This window comes from Phallusia mammillata, unplaced genomic scaffold, assembly GCF_965637545.1.
Source record: "Phallusia mammillata unplaced genomic scaffold, kaPhaMamm4.hap1.1 HAP1_SCAFFOLD_199, whole genome shotgun sequence".
NCBI classification, from domain to species: domain Eukaryota; kingdom Metazoa; phylum Chordata; class Ascidiacea; order Phlebobranchia; family Ascidiidae; genus Phallusia; species Phallusia mammillata.
Genome location: NW_027648932.1, coordinates 5260 through 23271, shown reverse-complemented (window position 1 = coordinate 23271; position 18012 = coordinate 5260). Strand labels below are relative to the sequence as shown.

Below are 18012 nucleotides of genomic sequence, written 5' to 3'. Positions count from 1 at the left end.
GAACAAAAACTTCTCATTTTTGGTCATAAATTTAAACGTCAATAAAGTGAATTTATAGCGACCCCAGAAAAAGTTTAGGCACTTGGGGTCGGGTTGCAGACCACTGGTCTATGTGACAATGCAATAAGTTAAGCGCACCTGTGCAAGCAGTCATGCGTTTTTTGCACTATCTTATATTAAAAGCAAATACAGATCAAGACTACAAGTAGAGGACGATCTTCGGCTTGCCGTCTCAAATTAAAGCTCGAATTGATTTGCTGTGTTCTCAACACAGAGCCCATCGTTCTCATTTGTTAGAATAAATGCGTTCGTTTACCTATTGTTTTATATGAAAATAGCAACTGACAATAGCATAATAGCAGCCCTCATATTGATATTTAGTTGCTTAGTATTTTCCACAAACTTAAATGCTAACAAAATGCTTGGGTCGCGAGAATTTAGAGCAATTTTTTTTAGGGTTGCCCCAAAAAATATTTGCGGACCCCTGTTAAGGGCACTGGCTCAAAACCGCCCTTCATGAAAACTAAATCATCGAAGGGCTTCATTGTTTTACTGATAAAAATGCATACCCATCACGGTGTCGCAAATTCAAAGTTTAGAAATATTGGAACTACTGTTCTGCACAACCAGGAGGTTGTATTATGGTTTACCGATCCAGTCCACTTTGCGCTGTCCTTCTTTTTGATAAAAAACAAGTCGTCCTCTTTTTTTTTTTTAATTTTTGATTTACCAAATACATATGTGACAATTATTTGGCTTTAAAAACAGCCAAAGCTTATTTTTTTAAAGAATACAGGTGGATTTTACAGTTTTTTGAAAATACAAGCTTATTTTATGTAATTACCGTTAAAGCTTTATCCAAACTATTCTACAACGTCCAATCTGAGGCTTTTATTATCTTTAAAATCCCTTTAGAATCTCTCTCAACATCAAGAATAGCATTGATTCTGTATTGTATAATAATCAAATGGTTATTCTTAATCTCATTACTTAAAGAATCAACAAGAAATACCATATCCTTATTCACAATTTTAATAAAGGTATAGCTATTGGATGAAATAACATTATCAGAACTATTACCCGTATCAATTAAAAGGTCAGGGTTAAAAACCTCAACCATACTTTCATCTTTTTTTCTGCACATGAAAAATTTATATAAATCATCAGCAATATATGCTAATGTTCGATAATCAGAAAGGTTTTTATCAAAAAATGATACATAAAATTTATTAAGAAAATTTATAAAGTTTTCATCGCCAGAATTAGATGAACACTTAAGTATTTCTGAAAGCATATCCGAATTATTTTCATAAAAATAAGGTGATTCATAATCACCTCCGTTATTATCCTTATCGCTACCTATATTTTTCACAGACATATACAAAAACAGTTTATTAAAATTTCATAACACACATCAAACACGCGTCATATCTATAATTATATAATAATTATATTAATATTATTACAAGACATAATGACAAAACATTTAACAAATAATAAATATGCAAGAATGTTATTATCCATAAAGCCACGAGGCAATAAAGCTTTTGTGTAGATACAGAAATAATATTACTAATATCGTTATATTTATCAACTTTGTTTTACTTTATACAATATTCATTTTATAATACGGTGGTGAGAGTTATGATTTTTTACAAGATAATTGGACCAAAAAAGTATTGATTAATTAATTCATACGATAACTTAAGTACAATATCTGTAATATCGTTGATTTGATGATAAAATATTATCCTTAGTTTAATTATTATATTCATCATATTTCCACTATATTTTTGTTAGTTATGGGATAATTGTTACATGGATAAAGATGAACTTAAAAAATTTTTAAAGAATTGCTGTAAATTCAATCCTGACATTGAAAACCTTGATCACTATTCTCAATATATTGAAAAAATTGAATCATGGTGTAATAACGTAACAGAATTTGTAAACTCTATAGAAAAAGAACCTGGTACTGATGATGATTGTATAAAATTATTCAGTAATCTTTCTATAAACAGCAATGATGATGTATCAAACGCAGAATATCCAAAATTTGAATCGTATTCATCTGATGATCCTAGTAAATGTTTTGTTATACCTAGACTTATCGAAGGTAATGATTAATCCTTTACAACCAATTCTCTAACATTGCTAATAGTCATTTGTTCCATATATGTTTAAAGAAATCTGTTTTTCCTAGTATACACCTTGTAGAAATTATCATACTGTGTATAATTTTGCTTACATCATGTACTATACTGAATCATAATTAGGTAGCATAACAAAATGAGTAGAACAGACTTAGATGAACTAGATCTTATCTTCAAAAACATTGATTATGTTTTATTGAAGATAGGATCTGGTACTGAAGATGATGACTATTATTCTACTTTGGTTAAAGAAGTATCACGTATTAAAGATATATTGAAAAATGTAGATAATAAAGAAAAACTGCGAGAGTACTCTTATAAATTACAAGGCTTGATATTAAAAATAGATAACGCAAAAAACTTTGTATATAAAAAAAATGTTAATGATACGGATTACAACAAAAAAGCGTATAAAGCATATATAAAAAAATAAGTGTATTCTACTATGACCTATATATATATAAAATGTTTCTTTATCGTATTCGCATTAATAATATTATTTGCAATATTTGTATTCTCCCTGAAAAAATATAAATACTCATCGATAATAACAAATACTTCTAGTAAAAAATTCTTAATAGTAGACTCTATTTATATAGATTGGAAAAAAAAAATAACTGTTGTTAAAAGAGATAATATTGAATATATAATACTCACTGGTCCATCATCAGACATATTAATAGATAAAAAAACTACTGAGAACTAACTAACACACTAAATCCCATATATAAGTTGTTAAATTACATTAATAATAAATATTAGCTTTATTGACAAACCATAATCATATAAAGCCTCATATAAGTATAGCTAATAATATGTTGATAATTACCTATAATGACTATACTTTTATATGTACTTTATATTCTTACCTATAAAAGCAAAGTTCCATGAAATATATAAAACAGAACTTCTCGGTGTTTATAATCTTATCATTGCTTCATACTAACTCATATGCTCTATCTTTAAACCTTGATGTAAATGGTAACGAAAGCTTATCATCAAACGTGCTCCAAATAATAATAGCAATAACACTTTTTAGTTTAGCGCCATCATTACTAATGATGGTAACATCTTTCACTCGTTTTATCGTATCATTAACGCTCTTACGAAGCGCTATAGGACTGCAACAATCGCCTCCAAACAGCATTATAATATCATTATCTATATTCTTAACAATGTTTGTAATGGCACCAACATTACAAGAATCATATGATATTGGGATAAAACCATTATTAGAAAATGAAATAACAGAAACAGAGGCAATAGAAAAAGCATCAGAGCCATTTCACAGGTTCATGCTGCTTAATACAAGAGAAAAGGACATTGCATCCTTTATACAGTATATGAACGTAGATGAGGATAAAGTACCGTCTGCTGAAGACATACCTTATAGAATACTGATACCTGCATTTATGATAAGTGAGCTTCATAAGGGTTTTGAAATAGGATTTTTAGTGTTCTTACCGTTTTTAATAATAGACATGCTAGTAGCGTCTATACTTATGTCAATGGGTATGATGATGCTACCACCAGTAACAATATCATTACCTTTTAAAATTATATTTTTTGTTTTAATAGACGGGTGGAAAGTTCTATCAGAAAGCCTTATAAATAGCTTCAGTATACCCATGTAACATTAGAAGGTTATACCTTTAATACCTTTTTCAGTTAATCCTTCTTGAATTACATACATCACAATGCTATCACCAAAATACATCATCACCCATAAAAACCTTTATAGTATCAACTATTTTGACATTCTTGAACTTCCTTGTTGCTCAGTATTACTTGCATGATTAATACTACAGCCATCCAAAGATTGTGTCAGTTGTTTTATAGGATTTTTTTCAAGTTCACATAGAAAACTATCTATCTCTTTATGCTCTTCTTCTGAAAAGTTCTTCACATATTCTGAAAATTGATCGTTAGTCATGAGAATATAAGGAGGATTTATAGCAACTCCAGGATTGAGTTTTACTACTTTATTATACGCAGCACAAGAGACAGCCTTATACTTCTTAAAACATTCCAATGATGTATACACAGTGCAAATTCTTCTGTAGCCTGTTTTTTTATAACGTGCATCATATTTTTCAGCATTTATTTTTGTCATATCAGTAAAGTCTGTATAAATATAAATACCACACCAATTATCATAATTAACATTTCCTTTTTCAACATCTCTCAATACCGATTTAAGAATTAATGAAAAATGTCCATTACAATCGCTGGACAATTTACCATAATCACCAATTTGTGCAAAATCATAATCAACTTCAGATGCATTATCAAATACTGTACTCTTAACATGTCCATATGTCTTGTTAAGATGAATCGCAATCAGGCATGCTAACTCAGCCTTTGTTTTAACAAAATCCACAATATTAAAGACACGCTTAGTGTCTTTTTTAGAGCTTTTTTTAGAGCTTTTTTTACTTTGTGATGAGCATGTACTTTTATGTTTAGCATTTTTCTTAGGCATAACATAAACATTATAAATAATAATTTTATGTTATAACATATATAAATATAAAGTATAGTCTATTTAACTTTAAAATATTTAATTTACACTCCTACTAAACTTTAATAGTTGAGTTAGCAGTATATGAACTCATAGTATCAACGTAACTGTATTTATACACATATAAATTATCTATCTTTATGTTCAGCTTCAAAAAAAAGCCCTTCATGTACTTAAAAGTATCATCATCCATAAAAATATAAGAATATCTTTATAGTATCAACTGTTTTTACATTCTTGAACTTCCCTGTTGCTCAATATTACTTTCATTACTAACTTTACAATCACTCAATGATTGCACTAGACAAGCTTCTCTTTTTGTCAGTCTTCTTTTTATTTTCATAGGTTTTTTTGTAAGTTCACATAGAAAATCATCTATCTCTCTATTATCATCTTCTGAAAAGCTCTTCACATATTCTGAAAATTTATCATCATCCGCAAAAATAGAAAGAGAATTTTTGTCTGTAGGAGTAAACATTGAGTAGAACTCAAGAGGACCCTTAGGTGTTGTCAACCTTTCTTTCAGAAAAAGAAAGTCTTTAAATGAAGTATTAACAGTACGCCCTGCTTTGTCATAACGTGAATTATATTTACTAACATTTATTGCTTCTTTATTAAGTAAAGTTTGTATAAATATAAACACCACAGAAGTCTTTATAATTAACACTTCCTTGTTCAACATTCCTACATACAGCTTTTAAAATTAATTTATAAAACCTAATACAATCTTCTGAGCGTTCTAGTTTTTTGCAAACACCATTTTTTGTTATATCATTACTATCTTCTCGTGCAGTTGGTAAATCATCATACGGTGAACTCTTCACCAATGAATATGTATCGCGAAGATGAATCATAATTAAGTATGCCAACCCAGCCTTTGTTTTAACATGCTCAGTAATAGAAAGGGCCTGCTTAGTGTTAGTGCGTTTTTTAGCACTTTGTCTGTGTGCTGTTGATCATGTAGTTTTCTGTGTAGTCTTTTTCCTAAGCACAATATAAATATTATAAATAATAATTTCATACTATAACATATATAAATATAAAGTATAGTTTATTTGTCTCTAAAATATTTAATTTATATTCCCTACTAAACTTTAATAGTTGAGTTAGCAGTGTAGCACTTATAGTATCAACATAATTGTATTTATATATATAAATTATCTATCTTTATGTTCACCTTCAGAAAAAGCCCTTCATGTACTTAAAAGTATCATCATCCATAAAAATATAAGAATATCTTTATAGTATCAACTATTTTGACATTCTTGAACTTCCCTGTTGCTCAATATTACTTTCATTACTAACTTTACAATCACTCAATGATTGCGCTAAACAAGCTCCTCTTTGTGTCAGTCTTCTTTGTGTTTTTATAGGTTTTTTTGTAAGTTCACATAAAAAATCATCTATCTCTTTATGCTCATCTTCTGAAAAGCTCTTCACATATTCTGAAAATTTATCATCATCCGCAAAAATAGAAAGAGAATTTTTGTCTGTAGGAGTAAACATTGAGTAGAACTCAAGAGGACCCTTAGGTATTTCAAACCTTTCTTTCAGCAAAAAAAACTTGTCCAATGAACTATGAACAGTACGCCCTGCTTTGTCATAACGAGAATTATATTTTTTAACATTTATTGCTTCTTTATTAGTAAAGTTTGTATGAATATAAACACCACAGAAGTCTTTATAATGAACACTTTCTTGTTCAACATCCCTACATACAGCTTTGAAAATTAATTGAGCATGCCTAATATAATCTTCTACCCCTTCTGGTTTTTTGTAGATACCATTTTTTTTATATCATTAATATCTTCTCGTGCAGTTACAGATAAATCATCACGCGGTGAACTCTTCACCAATGAACATGTATTGCGAAGATGAATCGTAATCAAGTATGCCAACTCAACCTTTGTTTTAACATGCTCAGTAATAGAAAGGGTCTGCTTAGTAGTAGTGCCTTTTTTAGTGCTTCTTTTACTTTGTGGTAAGCATGTAGTTTTCTGTTCAGTATTTTTCCTAGGCATAATATAAATATTATAAATAATAATTTTATATTATAACATATATAAATATAAAATATAGCCTATTTAACTTTAAAATATTTAATTTATATTCCCTACTAAACTTTAATAATTGAATTAGCAGTATGTGTACTTATAGTATCAATGTAATTGTATTCATATACATGTATTTTTATATTATATTTCACTAATTTTAACAACTGAATACATAAAAAATAACACTATAGTGATATACAATACTTATACTGACTCAATGCAGAAAATAATACTCAAAATTTTACAATCAAAGCTTAGAATAAATTAAAAAAATATGTTACCCTTGAAGATACATATTATTTTCACTCGGAGTGACAAACCTTTTAAGCCTCTGTTCACATCAGTATATTACGGTTTACATACAAAATTATATTTTTTATTTTTTATAAGACAATGGAAAGCATAAGCATATCAAACCAAGATAAGATAGATATAATAAAAAAAATGTCTTTGATAAGGTATTTTGAAAACGAAACAGCTAAATTATACTTAAAAAAACACATAAGTGGTTTTTGCCATTTATATGATGGTCAAGAAGCTATAGCAGCAGGAATAGATTATTGCAAAGATAAAGGTGATCAAATTGTTAGCACATACAGAATACATGGATTTATCTTACTTTCTGGTACAGATCCAAGGTATGTTATGTCTGAATTACTTGGAAAAAAACATGGATGTTCCAAAGGAAAAGGTGGTTCTATGCATATGTTTAATACAAAAGATAATTTTTTTGGAGGACATGGAATTGTTGGGGCATCTGCTCCTATAGGGACAGGCTTGGCATTTGCTAATAAATATCACAACAAACAAAATGTATGTTTCACATGTTTCGGTGATGGGGCTGCAAACCAAGGACAGGTGTATGAATCATTTAATATGGCGCAAATATGGAATATTCCTGTTGTATATATTATTGAAAATAATCAATATGGAATGGGAACCGCTATAGAAAGAGTCTCTTATACCAAAAGCTTGTCTGGAAGGGGGAAATCATTTGAAATACCAGGGTACTCTGTTGATGGAATGGACATATTTGATGTTATAAACCATATTACTTTTGCACGAAAACACTGTATTGAAACTAGCTCTCCTATATTGCTAGAAATGAATACATACAGGTACAAAGGTCATTCCATGTCTGACCCTGCCAAATATAGAGATAAAAGTGAGGTTGATAGTATCAAAGATAACAAGGATCCCATAAAAATACTTAAAGAGCACATGTTATCTAATAACATAACTACAGAAGAAGAGTTATCATCTATATTCTCAGAAACAAAAAACATTGCAAAAGAAGCCCATGACTTCGCAATAAAGGATGATTATCCAGATATATCAACTATAGATGATGACGTTTATCTATAGATGATGACGTTTATCAATAACGTTACACTTTTAATGGTAAAGCATTTCTATTCACTATTTGGGTACCTGTATATGTGTAAAACAAGTTATAGATAATATAAATATTGTTCCAAATGCAAGGCAATACCAATAATTTTGTCTACACCAATAAATATATATCCTAACACATCTTTTTCTATGTACTAAAATACTCTCACAGAACATTCCATATTATTTATCTTTAGTATTTGAATCCTGTATATGGATACAACAAGTACTGTACAAGGTATATAAATATTGTTCCAAATGCAAGGCATTGCCAATAACTTTGTTTACACCGATAAATATATATCCCTAACACATCTTTTTCTATGTACTAAAATACTCTCACAGAACATTCTATATTATTTGTCTTTAGTATTTGAATCCTGTATATGGATACAACAAGTACTGTACAAGATATATAAATATTGTTCCAAATGCAAGGCATTGCCAATAACTTTGTTTACACCGATAAATATATATCCTAACACATCTTTTTCTATTGGCTAAAATACTCCCACAGAACATTCTATATTATTTATCTTTAGTATTTGAATTCCTGTTATATATAAGCAAAAGCAAGCAAGGTGTAAAAAACAACGTAAGTATTGTAGCAAATGATAAACCCCCAGCAATAGTAGTAGAAATTTGTCTCCACCTCTGAACAGATGGGGCATCATACGTAACCTCAAGCCCTAAGAAATCTATATTAATCCCTAATGACATAGGCAAGAGCCCCAAAACAGTTGTTGCTACAGTTAATAATATAGGTTTTAATCTGCTTACAGAAGCACATAAATAGCTTCACGCACATCTCTAAGCTTTTTATGATTATTAAAACTTTCAATTAACAATATATTATTATTCACTACAGTACCTGCAAGTGTTATAATACCAACCCCACACATCACAATTCCAAATGCTTGTCCAGTAATAAGAAGCCCTAAAATAACACCAGTAATAGAAAATATAATAGCTGTCATAATAACAATAGTATCAATATAACTGTTAAACTGAATAACTAATATGAATATAACAAGTAGTATAGCAGAAATAAATGCTGTAGTAAGAAATTGCTGAGCATCCTTTTGTTCTTCTAACTCACCTTTAAAAGATAATTTTATTCCTTCCGGGAATTTAGAATATTCATCAATAAATATTTTTCTATTTCTCCCATCTTGTCAGAAACAAGGACACCCTCATCTATACCGGATGTGATCTTTACAATTGTTTCACCATCCAACTCATTAACATACTTAACTTTATTTTCTGGAATTATATTTATAAACGATTTTATAGGAACGCACCCTTCTTTTGTATGCACCTTAAGAGATTCTAGAACATCAAGAGTGCGCTCTTCTTTGGGGAGTCGTAGCACAATATCTATCTGAGAATCAAAGAATGAAGATGTATAAGAAGATATAACTAATCCAGAGGTTGCAAAGTTGAATATATTTACCAATCGTTACAGTATCTATACCCTTAATTAATGCTAGCTCTTTATCCACATCAATCCTCCATTGCATCTCAGAAGTAGGAATACTATCTGAAATATTATTTAACCCTTTAACTTTATTTTTCATGATATCACGCACCAACTTAGCTGATTTTATAATAATCATCAAAATTACCATATGCACTGCTTAAAATAACCTGTATAGGTCTACCTTGTGATGGTCCTTGTTTCTGAGATTCAATCTCGATTGTAATGCCAGGAAATTTATTAGAAATACTATTAAGATCGTCAAGTATTAAACCAACCTTTCTGCGTTTCTGCCAATGAGAAAATTCCAACTGTATCTGGCCAATTATATCATCTGTAAGGTTATTTAGATCCATGAAATTACCTGAACGACCATACACAGTCTTAATTTCATTTTTGTCCTTATCAATATCCAATACCTCATTAATAATATTGCCAACTATTTCAGATTTTTTATCCCATACCTATATTACCCTGTGACCTTACACTTATTAAAGACATTTCTGGTTCAACATTTGGAAAAATTCAACACCTTTTCCAATAACAGAATATAGAAATACTATAAAAAATAAGCTAGAAAATAATAATAGAAATAAACAACTTGTGGGAAGATAATACCTTATCTAAAAACATGTAATACTTCTTATAAAAACCTCCTATATTCTTTAAATCACCATTATCTATTGCAACAATGCTCCTTATTACAGATTCATCTGAAGTTGATGGCTTACCTATTATGGAACCGACAGTAGGACAAAAAACAAGCGACATTAATAGAGATGCTGAAAAGTGTAACTATCATCGTAATTGGAAGATACTTCATAAATTGCCCAGTAACACCAGGCAAAACAATAATGGCATGAATACAGCTAGTGTTGTAAGTGTTGAAGAAATTATAGGTTTATAAACACTAAGAGATGCTGTTAAATATGATTCTTTTTACTACTACCACTAATCAATTTTCGATCTGCATATTCTGCAACAACAATAGCAGGGTCAACCAGCATCCCAACAGACATTATCAAGCCAAATAGAACAACAATATTCAATGTATAACCCATAAGATAAATACACATAATAGCCATTAAAAATGCCCCTGGAATAGCAATAGCAACAAGAATAGACGATGTAAAATTCATAAAAAACATCACTATAAGCATTACAATAACAGTTGCAAAAATAATATTATTTTTTAAATCTTCTAATGTTGTTATAATTGATTCAGATTGATCAAATGAGAAAACAACACCTACATTACTTGGTATAACCTTTTTAAACTCGTCAACGATACCACGTACATCATCAATAGTCTCAATTATATTTTTACCAATTCTTTTAGATACTTCTATTACAATAGCATTGTTACCATTAACATTTGCCTCGCTTTCTTTATCTTTAAACACTGGCTTTATAAGAGATACATCCTTTAATAACATTACAGATTTACCATCTGACTTAATTGGAAGGTTATAAATGTCATCAACATCCTCTATTGAGCCATGCAACGTAACAGAATACCCCTTATCAAAAAATTTCCCCTGCCCTGACAAGTGTATTATTACGCGATATATTGTAAGCAACATCAGAAAGGTTAAGGTCATAGTTATAAAGTGTATTATAATCAACAATAACCTCAACAGAATGCTCAAGCTCTCCTGCTATATCAACATCAAGAACATTAGGTGACATCTTCACTAATTTTTGTAATCTCTTTGCAAAAACAATAACTCTCGTTCACTTTCACCACCAAATAAAACTATATTTAGAACCGGTAATAAGCTCAGATTCATCTCTTTAATTACAGGCCTCTCAGCATCTCTAGGGAGTTCTGGTATAATCTCATCTATTTTAGATTTAACATCAGAAATAGCCTTTGATATATCATAACCTGCACTAAACTCCAAAACTACATTTGCCCCTCCAGTCATAGCAGTAGAATTTATCTGTTTTAAACCTGATATAGAAGATAACTTAGAATATATAGGACTAACTATTAACCTTGAACTGTCCTCAGGAGATATACCACGGTAAAGATGTAAAAACAGAAACTATAGGTATTTGTACATCTGGAGCCTTTTCTTTTGGTATAGTATTGTATATAGAGTAACCAAAAATAAATATTAGAATAAGTGCTAAAATTGTTGCTCTGTCACAATTAAAGCATACCTTTATCAAAGAACCCATGAATAACGTTATTAAACAACAAGCAATGTGAAATTATAACATATTAGAATATATAAATTACTAAGATCGCATATATATTATTTTTAATAAAAATTCACATAAAATACAAAAGTTTTTATCTGTAATATCAATACATTTTATTCTAATAAACACCAGAAAATACAAATGATGGTTTCACTTTTAATAAAGATTCTTCTTCCTTATACGAAGAGTACGACTCCCCACCATCTGATATAACTTTTATAAATTTGCCAGGGCTACATATCCCTTTTATAACTGATGATATCACAGTAGCACATATTCCTGAACCACAAGAAAGAGTAGCACCTGTACCTCTTTCCCCATATTTTTATTCTAATGTAATTACCTATAAATTGCGCTAGTATAACATTCACCCCATCTATGAATAAAGGATCATTTTCTATGTTAGGACCAATATTTGTTATATCATACTTATCTATATCATCAACAAAAAATACTACATGAGAATTTCCTAAATAAACCATTATACCTGGCACATCTACATATTTTATAAAAAATTCTTTACAATTTATAGGATGAGCAACAGGTATATCCCTCCAATCAAATGACACAGTTCCTAAATTCACAAGTGAGTACCCATTTTCTATCTTATATGAATTAACAACCTTTTTCCCAACTTCTAATGACAAGAACCCTCCTTGCTTCTGAGAGATTAAAAGATTTGTAACACAGGCTATAGCGTTACCACATGAATACGCTTCGCTACCATCAGAATTATAAATCAGCATTTTACATACTGCATAATTATCACTAGAAATTAGAATAATTAATTGATCACAACCTATTCCAAATCTGAAATCACATATTTGATGCACCTTTATCGACGAAAGTTCATATGATGAGTCACGATTATCTATGATAACAAAATTGTTACCATTAACATTCATTTTTGCAAAATAAAACACAATAAATCACTCTGTAATATACTATCAAAACCAAATAATCTTTCACTATCGTCACTATAAAATACATAGATAAAGTATTAATATGATAAAAGCAATTTAGCATGCATAAAAATCATGATATAATAAAATTCTTTAATTGCTTCACCTTCATGAATATTAATGCTATAGACAAGTGTATAGAATATTTTAGCATAGATAGAGATGTGTTGCTTACAACTTTGTCTAAATTGATTGGAATAGTTGATCGCAAGACACTTTTACCTGGACTAAATAACATATCTATAAAGGTTAAAGATAATACTGTTTCATTTTCAGCAACAGATATGGAGGTATCTTTTACAGAAACAATAGAAACAGATGTTTTCTTTGAAAAAAGACATAACTGTACCATCGTTTCTATTATATGACATAATAAGAAAGTCACGTAAATCTTCATTTATAAAATTTTATTTTCAAAACAATAAAATTTTGATAAAAAGTGATTCATCATCTTTTTCTATACCATATTATGAAAGCTCTACATTTCCAGAAATAACATCTGAAGCATTAGATCAATACATTGAATTAAAAAGCGAGGATATGTCAGAACTAATAGAATCAACAAAAAACTCAATGCCAACAGATAATATAAGGATAAATCTCCGAGGTATATTTTTCCATATTGAAAATGGTTTCTTAAATGCAGCTTCAACTGATATACATAGGCTTTCCCATAACAAAGTAGAATATGATCAGCAACAAGATCAACAACTAAGCTTCATAATACCTAGAAAAACTTCTCTGGAGATAGGTAAAATAATAAAAGAAGATGAAAAAATTGGTATATATTTTAGCAAGACAGTAAAAAAAGTCAAAATATCACTTAAAAACAAAACTATCGTGTCAAAACTGATAGACGCTACTTTCCCTCAGTATAGTTCTATCATACCCAACGAAGATGATATACTATATAATATAGAAATAGATAGAGAAAACTTTATAACCACTATAGATAGAGTTTCAGTAATACTGTCAGATAAGAGTAGGGCTGTTAACATAAAGTTTAATGAAAATATTGTTAATGTATCAGCAAAGAACCCTGAATATGGAACTGCAACAGAGCAGTTAAGTATAGATTGTAATATAAATAGTGAAATATCGTTAAATATAAACTATAGGTATTTAATTGATGCATTATCATCATTTAATAATAAAAAACTTAGATTAATGATAATAGATTCTAAGTCGCCAATAATGGTAAAAAATAATCATAATACACAAATAATAATGCCTATGTCAATAATGTAGGTTAATTTATTTTTGTAATAGCTCCATCAACCTTGAATGCGTTCTGGCATAATCTTGATAATCAATTGATGTAATGTTATCTAAAAGCACATCTTCCGATGACATAGCGAGTTTTACTTTATTTTCATAACACTGGTCTATAAAAATAATAAAACGTCTTAAAATATTACGATCATCAATTTTTTCAACATCACTTATCATTATATAGTCAAATTTTTTACAAATACTTATATAATCTTGGATGCCAAAGTTTTGCCTAATCAATTCATCAAAAGAAACATACATAATATTATCAGTACATTCCGATCGTACACACCCATGTGAAGTATCAAACTTAGAAAAACGAGATTTAGCAACAATTGATAAAAAAGAAAATAAATTATACAAATTTTCCTTACTATTATTTTTAAAGAAATAGGATTTTTCATTTTTTTCAACCTTTCTGTAATCTATTCCATCTGTAAAATCAATCGTAGTAAAATACTCATTCAATTTTTTTATATACACAATAAACCTTTCTCTATACAAACCATCTTTATATAAATCAGTAATAGAATAATTTGAAGTTGATACAATTTTTATTTTCTTATCTATGAGTATGGAAAATAACTGAAAAATAATAGAAGCATCAGCAACATCATATACATGAAACTCGTCAATACACAAAACATCATATTCCTTTAATATTGAAGAAGCAAGAAAATCTATACTATCACCTCTGACATTAATCCTATCATGTAAAAGGTATAAAAATTCACTAAAATGAACTTTAAGCTTTCTCTTGAATACTGTGTTATTATAATATATATCTAAAATAGTAGACTTACCTGAACCTACGCCCCCACACAGATAGACAGCGCATACGTAATCCGCATTATAAAAAAATCGTCTTTTTGAAATATCAAATTTCTGTAAAAAAGACACAGCTTCATATTGCTCATCACAATGTAATAGAACACCATCATTTACAAGTTTTTCATATGATTGTATCATTTATCCAAATACGAAAGTAATATCTCATTAGCTATCCTAGGATTTGCCCTACCTTTCATTTCCTTCATAACTGCACCAACAAAAAAAGATAATACTTTAGTCTTTCCAGATTTATATTGATCAACTTTATCTTGGTTATTATCTATAATATTTTTGACCACAGAACGTATAAGATTTTCGTCATTAACCTGAACCAAACCAAGCTCAGATACTATATCAGATGGTTTCTTACCAGACTCAAACATAACATTAAACACTCTTTTTGCAGCTTTATCCGATACAGATCCATCTTTTATAAGATCAAATAATTCTATCATTTCATCGGAAGAAAACTTCAAATTTGATATATCCGAATTTGTCCTATTAAATTTAGAAAACAAATCAATAGTTATAAAACTTGCTACTTTTTTAGGCTCATGTTTCGCAGAAACAGCCTCAAAAAATAAAGCAACATCACGATCCGCTAATAACAAATCACAATCATACTCCGATAAAGCGAAATTTGATAAATATCGTTCTCTTTTCTGATGTGGTAACTCTGGTATTGTAAGCGATTTTACATACTCATCACTCAATATAACTTCTGGAACATCAGGGTCAGGAAAATACCTATAATCCACAGCATCTTGTTTATCTCGCATTAAAGTAGTAACCCCTGTATCGATATTAAACATCCTTGTTTCCTGAGATACCTTACCACCAGATTCATATAGTTCAACATGTCTGTTTGCTTCATATATAATAGCTTTATATATACTATTGAAAGAATTAAGGTTTTTTATCTCACATCTTGTCCGCAGTTCATTTGAACCTACAGGATGAACAGAAACATTGACATCACACCTAAACTCCCCTTTTTCCATATTAGCTTCAGAAGAACCAACATATCGTAATATATTTCTGAGATTTTTTACATACAAAACAGCTTCATCTGGAGATACAATATCAGCATTTGATACAATCTCCATTAAAGCACACCCTGCTCTATTCAAATCAACATAAGTACAATTCCCTTGATGAATATTTTTACCTGCATCTTGTTCAATATGTATTCTATCTATAGATATAAATTTCTTAGAATCACCAGAACCTACATAAACACCCCCACCAGAAACAATGGGGTGAAAAAATTGTGTTATCTGATAACCAGACGGAAGGTCTGGATAAAAATAATTCTTTCTATCAAAAGAAGATCGGTTATTTACCTTACCACCAATAGCTAAACCTGCTTTAACAGCTTTTTCTACACAGGAAAGGTTTAACACAGGTAATATACCTGGTAAAGCCGCATCAAACAAAGCAACATTAGAATTAGGAGAAGATAAAAAATCGACCTCACTAGATGAGAAAAGCTTATTATTAGACATAATTTGAGCGTGGGTTTCAATACCTACAACCACGCTCCAATCAGAAATATTACCTTTTATTATCATAGGTAAAGTACCTCATAAATTAAAAGAATCTATGATTATTATCACTATCCTTCTTAACGTTACGCCTAGTATCCCTAGTGTCTCTAGTATCCCTACTGTCCTTTCTTACAAAACGTTTACGAAAAGTAGAAGAAGAATTTTTTGTAGCATTAGGGTTTTTTCTCTTAGAATTATACCTTCTATCATTATTCCATCCACCTGCTTGACCTGATGAATCACGAGATTCAGAATATGATGGAGCGGAAGAACGGTTATAAGAGTTATGTCCCTTATCATGGTGTGATGAAGATTCTTCATAAAAAGAAGGTGCTTTATTACCACCACCACCACCTTCTCCTCTGTAAGAAGATTGAGGTCTACCACTGTTATTATTAGGATATCGTCTATAAGATGGTCTAGTATTAGGAACCCTCCTTCTAGACGGTGGCCTTGAGGGTCTCCTACCATGTTGATTATATTCCTCATTATTATTATAACCACCAGTACCTTGTTGTTCATCACTCACAAAACCTTCTTCATCATCCTCATCATCAATGCTATCATCTGAGTGTGAAACAGATTCTTGATGTTCATCATCAGCACCATCTATATAAGCATCGTCATCATCATCATCATCATAATCACGCTCAATGTTAGAAGGTTCCTCAGTAAAATCTGGAAAAACTAACTTTATTTTTCCAGAACGATCAATATCCTTAACAAGAACCTTGATTATTGCACCAACATCAAAAATTTTGCCATCATCAACAACGCTTTGATATCTGCGAACTTCACTGATATGTATCAGACCTTGACAATCAGAAGTAATATCTACAAATATACCAAAAGATACAACCCTTCTCACCATAACAAACAAAGTGTCTCCTATGCATACTTCATATGATGGATCTACAAATCTTTGAATAAATTCCTGAGCTGCTTGAACATCTGAGTTTGAATCTGAGAATAAATATACCTTCAAACTGTCATTATCAACATCAACCCTTACAGAAAAACTATCAGAAATAGCTCTTATATTCTTTCCACCAGCACCAATGATTTTTCTGATATCAGCCTGTTTTACACTGAATGTAGAAACAGAAGGAACATTATTCTTACCAGATGCAGAAGGCGTAGATATATATGAATTCATTATGTCTAGAATTTTGTAGCGCGCAACTTTAGATTTTTCAAGTGCAGAAGATATAACCTCATATTTTATACCAGAGAGTTTTATATCCATTTGCATTGCAGTAATACCATCATATGTACCAACTACTTTAAGGTCCATATGCCCCAAAGCATCTTCATCACCACTTATATCAGTTAATACAACAAAATCACCATTATCTTTAGCAACAAGGCCCATAGCAACACCTGCCACATGTTTAGAAACAGGAACTGAAGCAAGCATAAGTGCAACAGATGATGCACATACAGTTGCCATAGATGAAGAACCATCTGATGACAGTATTTCAGAAACAACACGCACAGTATATGGATAATCAGAATATTCTGGCACTACAAACGACAACCCCTTATGAGCTAACCTACCATGACCAATTTCACGCCTACTAACAGCTCTTGAAGCT

The 18012-nt window shown here is 30.1% G+C and overlaps 1 protein-coding gene across 1 annotated transcript; it reads left to right on the top strand.

Moving 5' to 3' along the window:
* The first annotated feature begins 7172 nt into the window (after window positions 1-7172).
* On the top strand, window positions 7173-8093 carry LOC145208030 (pyruvate dehydrogenase E1 component subunit alpha-like). The gene has a single exon (XM_080078864.1). The coding sequence runs from the start codon at window positions 7173-7175 to the stop codon at window positions 8091-8093; it is 921 nt and encodes a 306-aa protein (XP_079934990.1).
* The last annotated feature ends 9919 nt before the right edge of the window (window positions 8094-18012 follow it).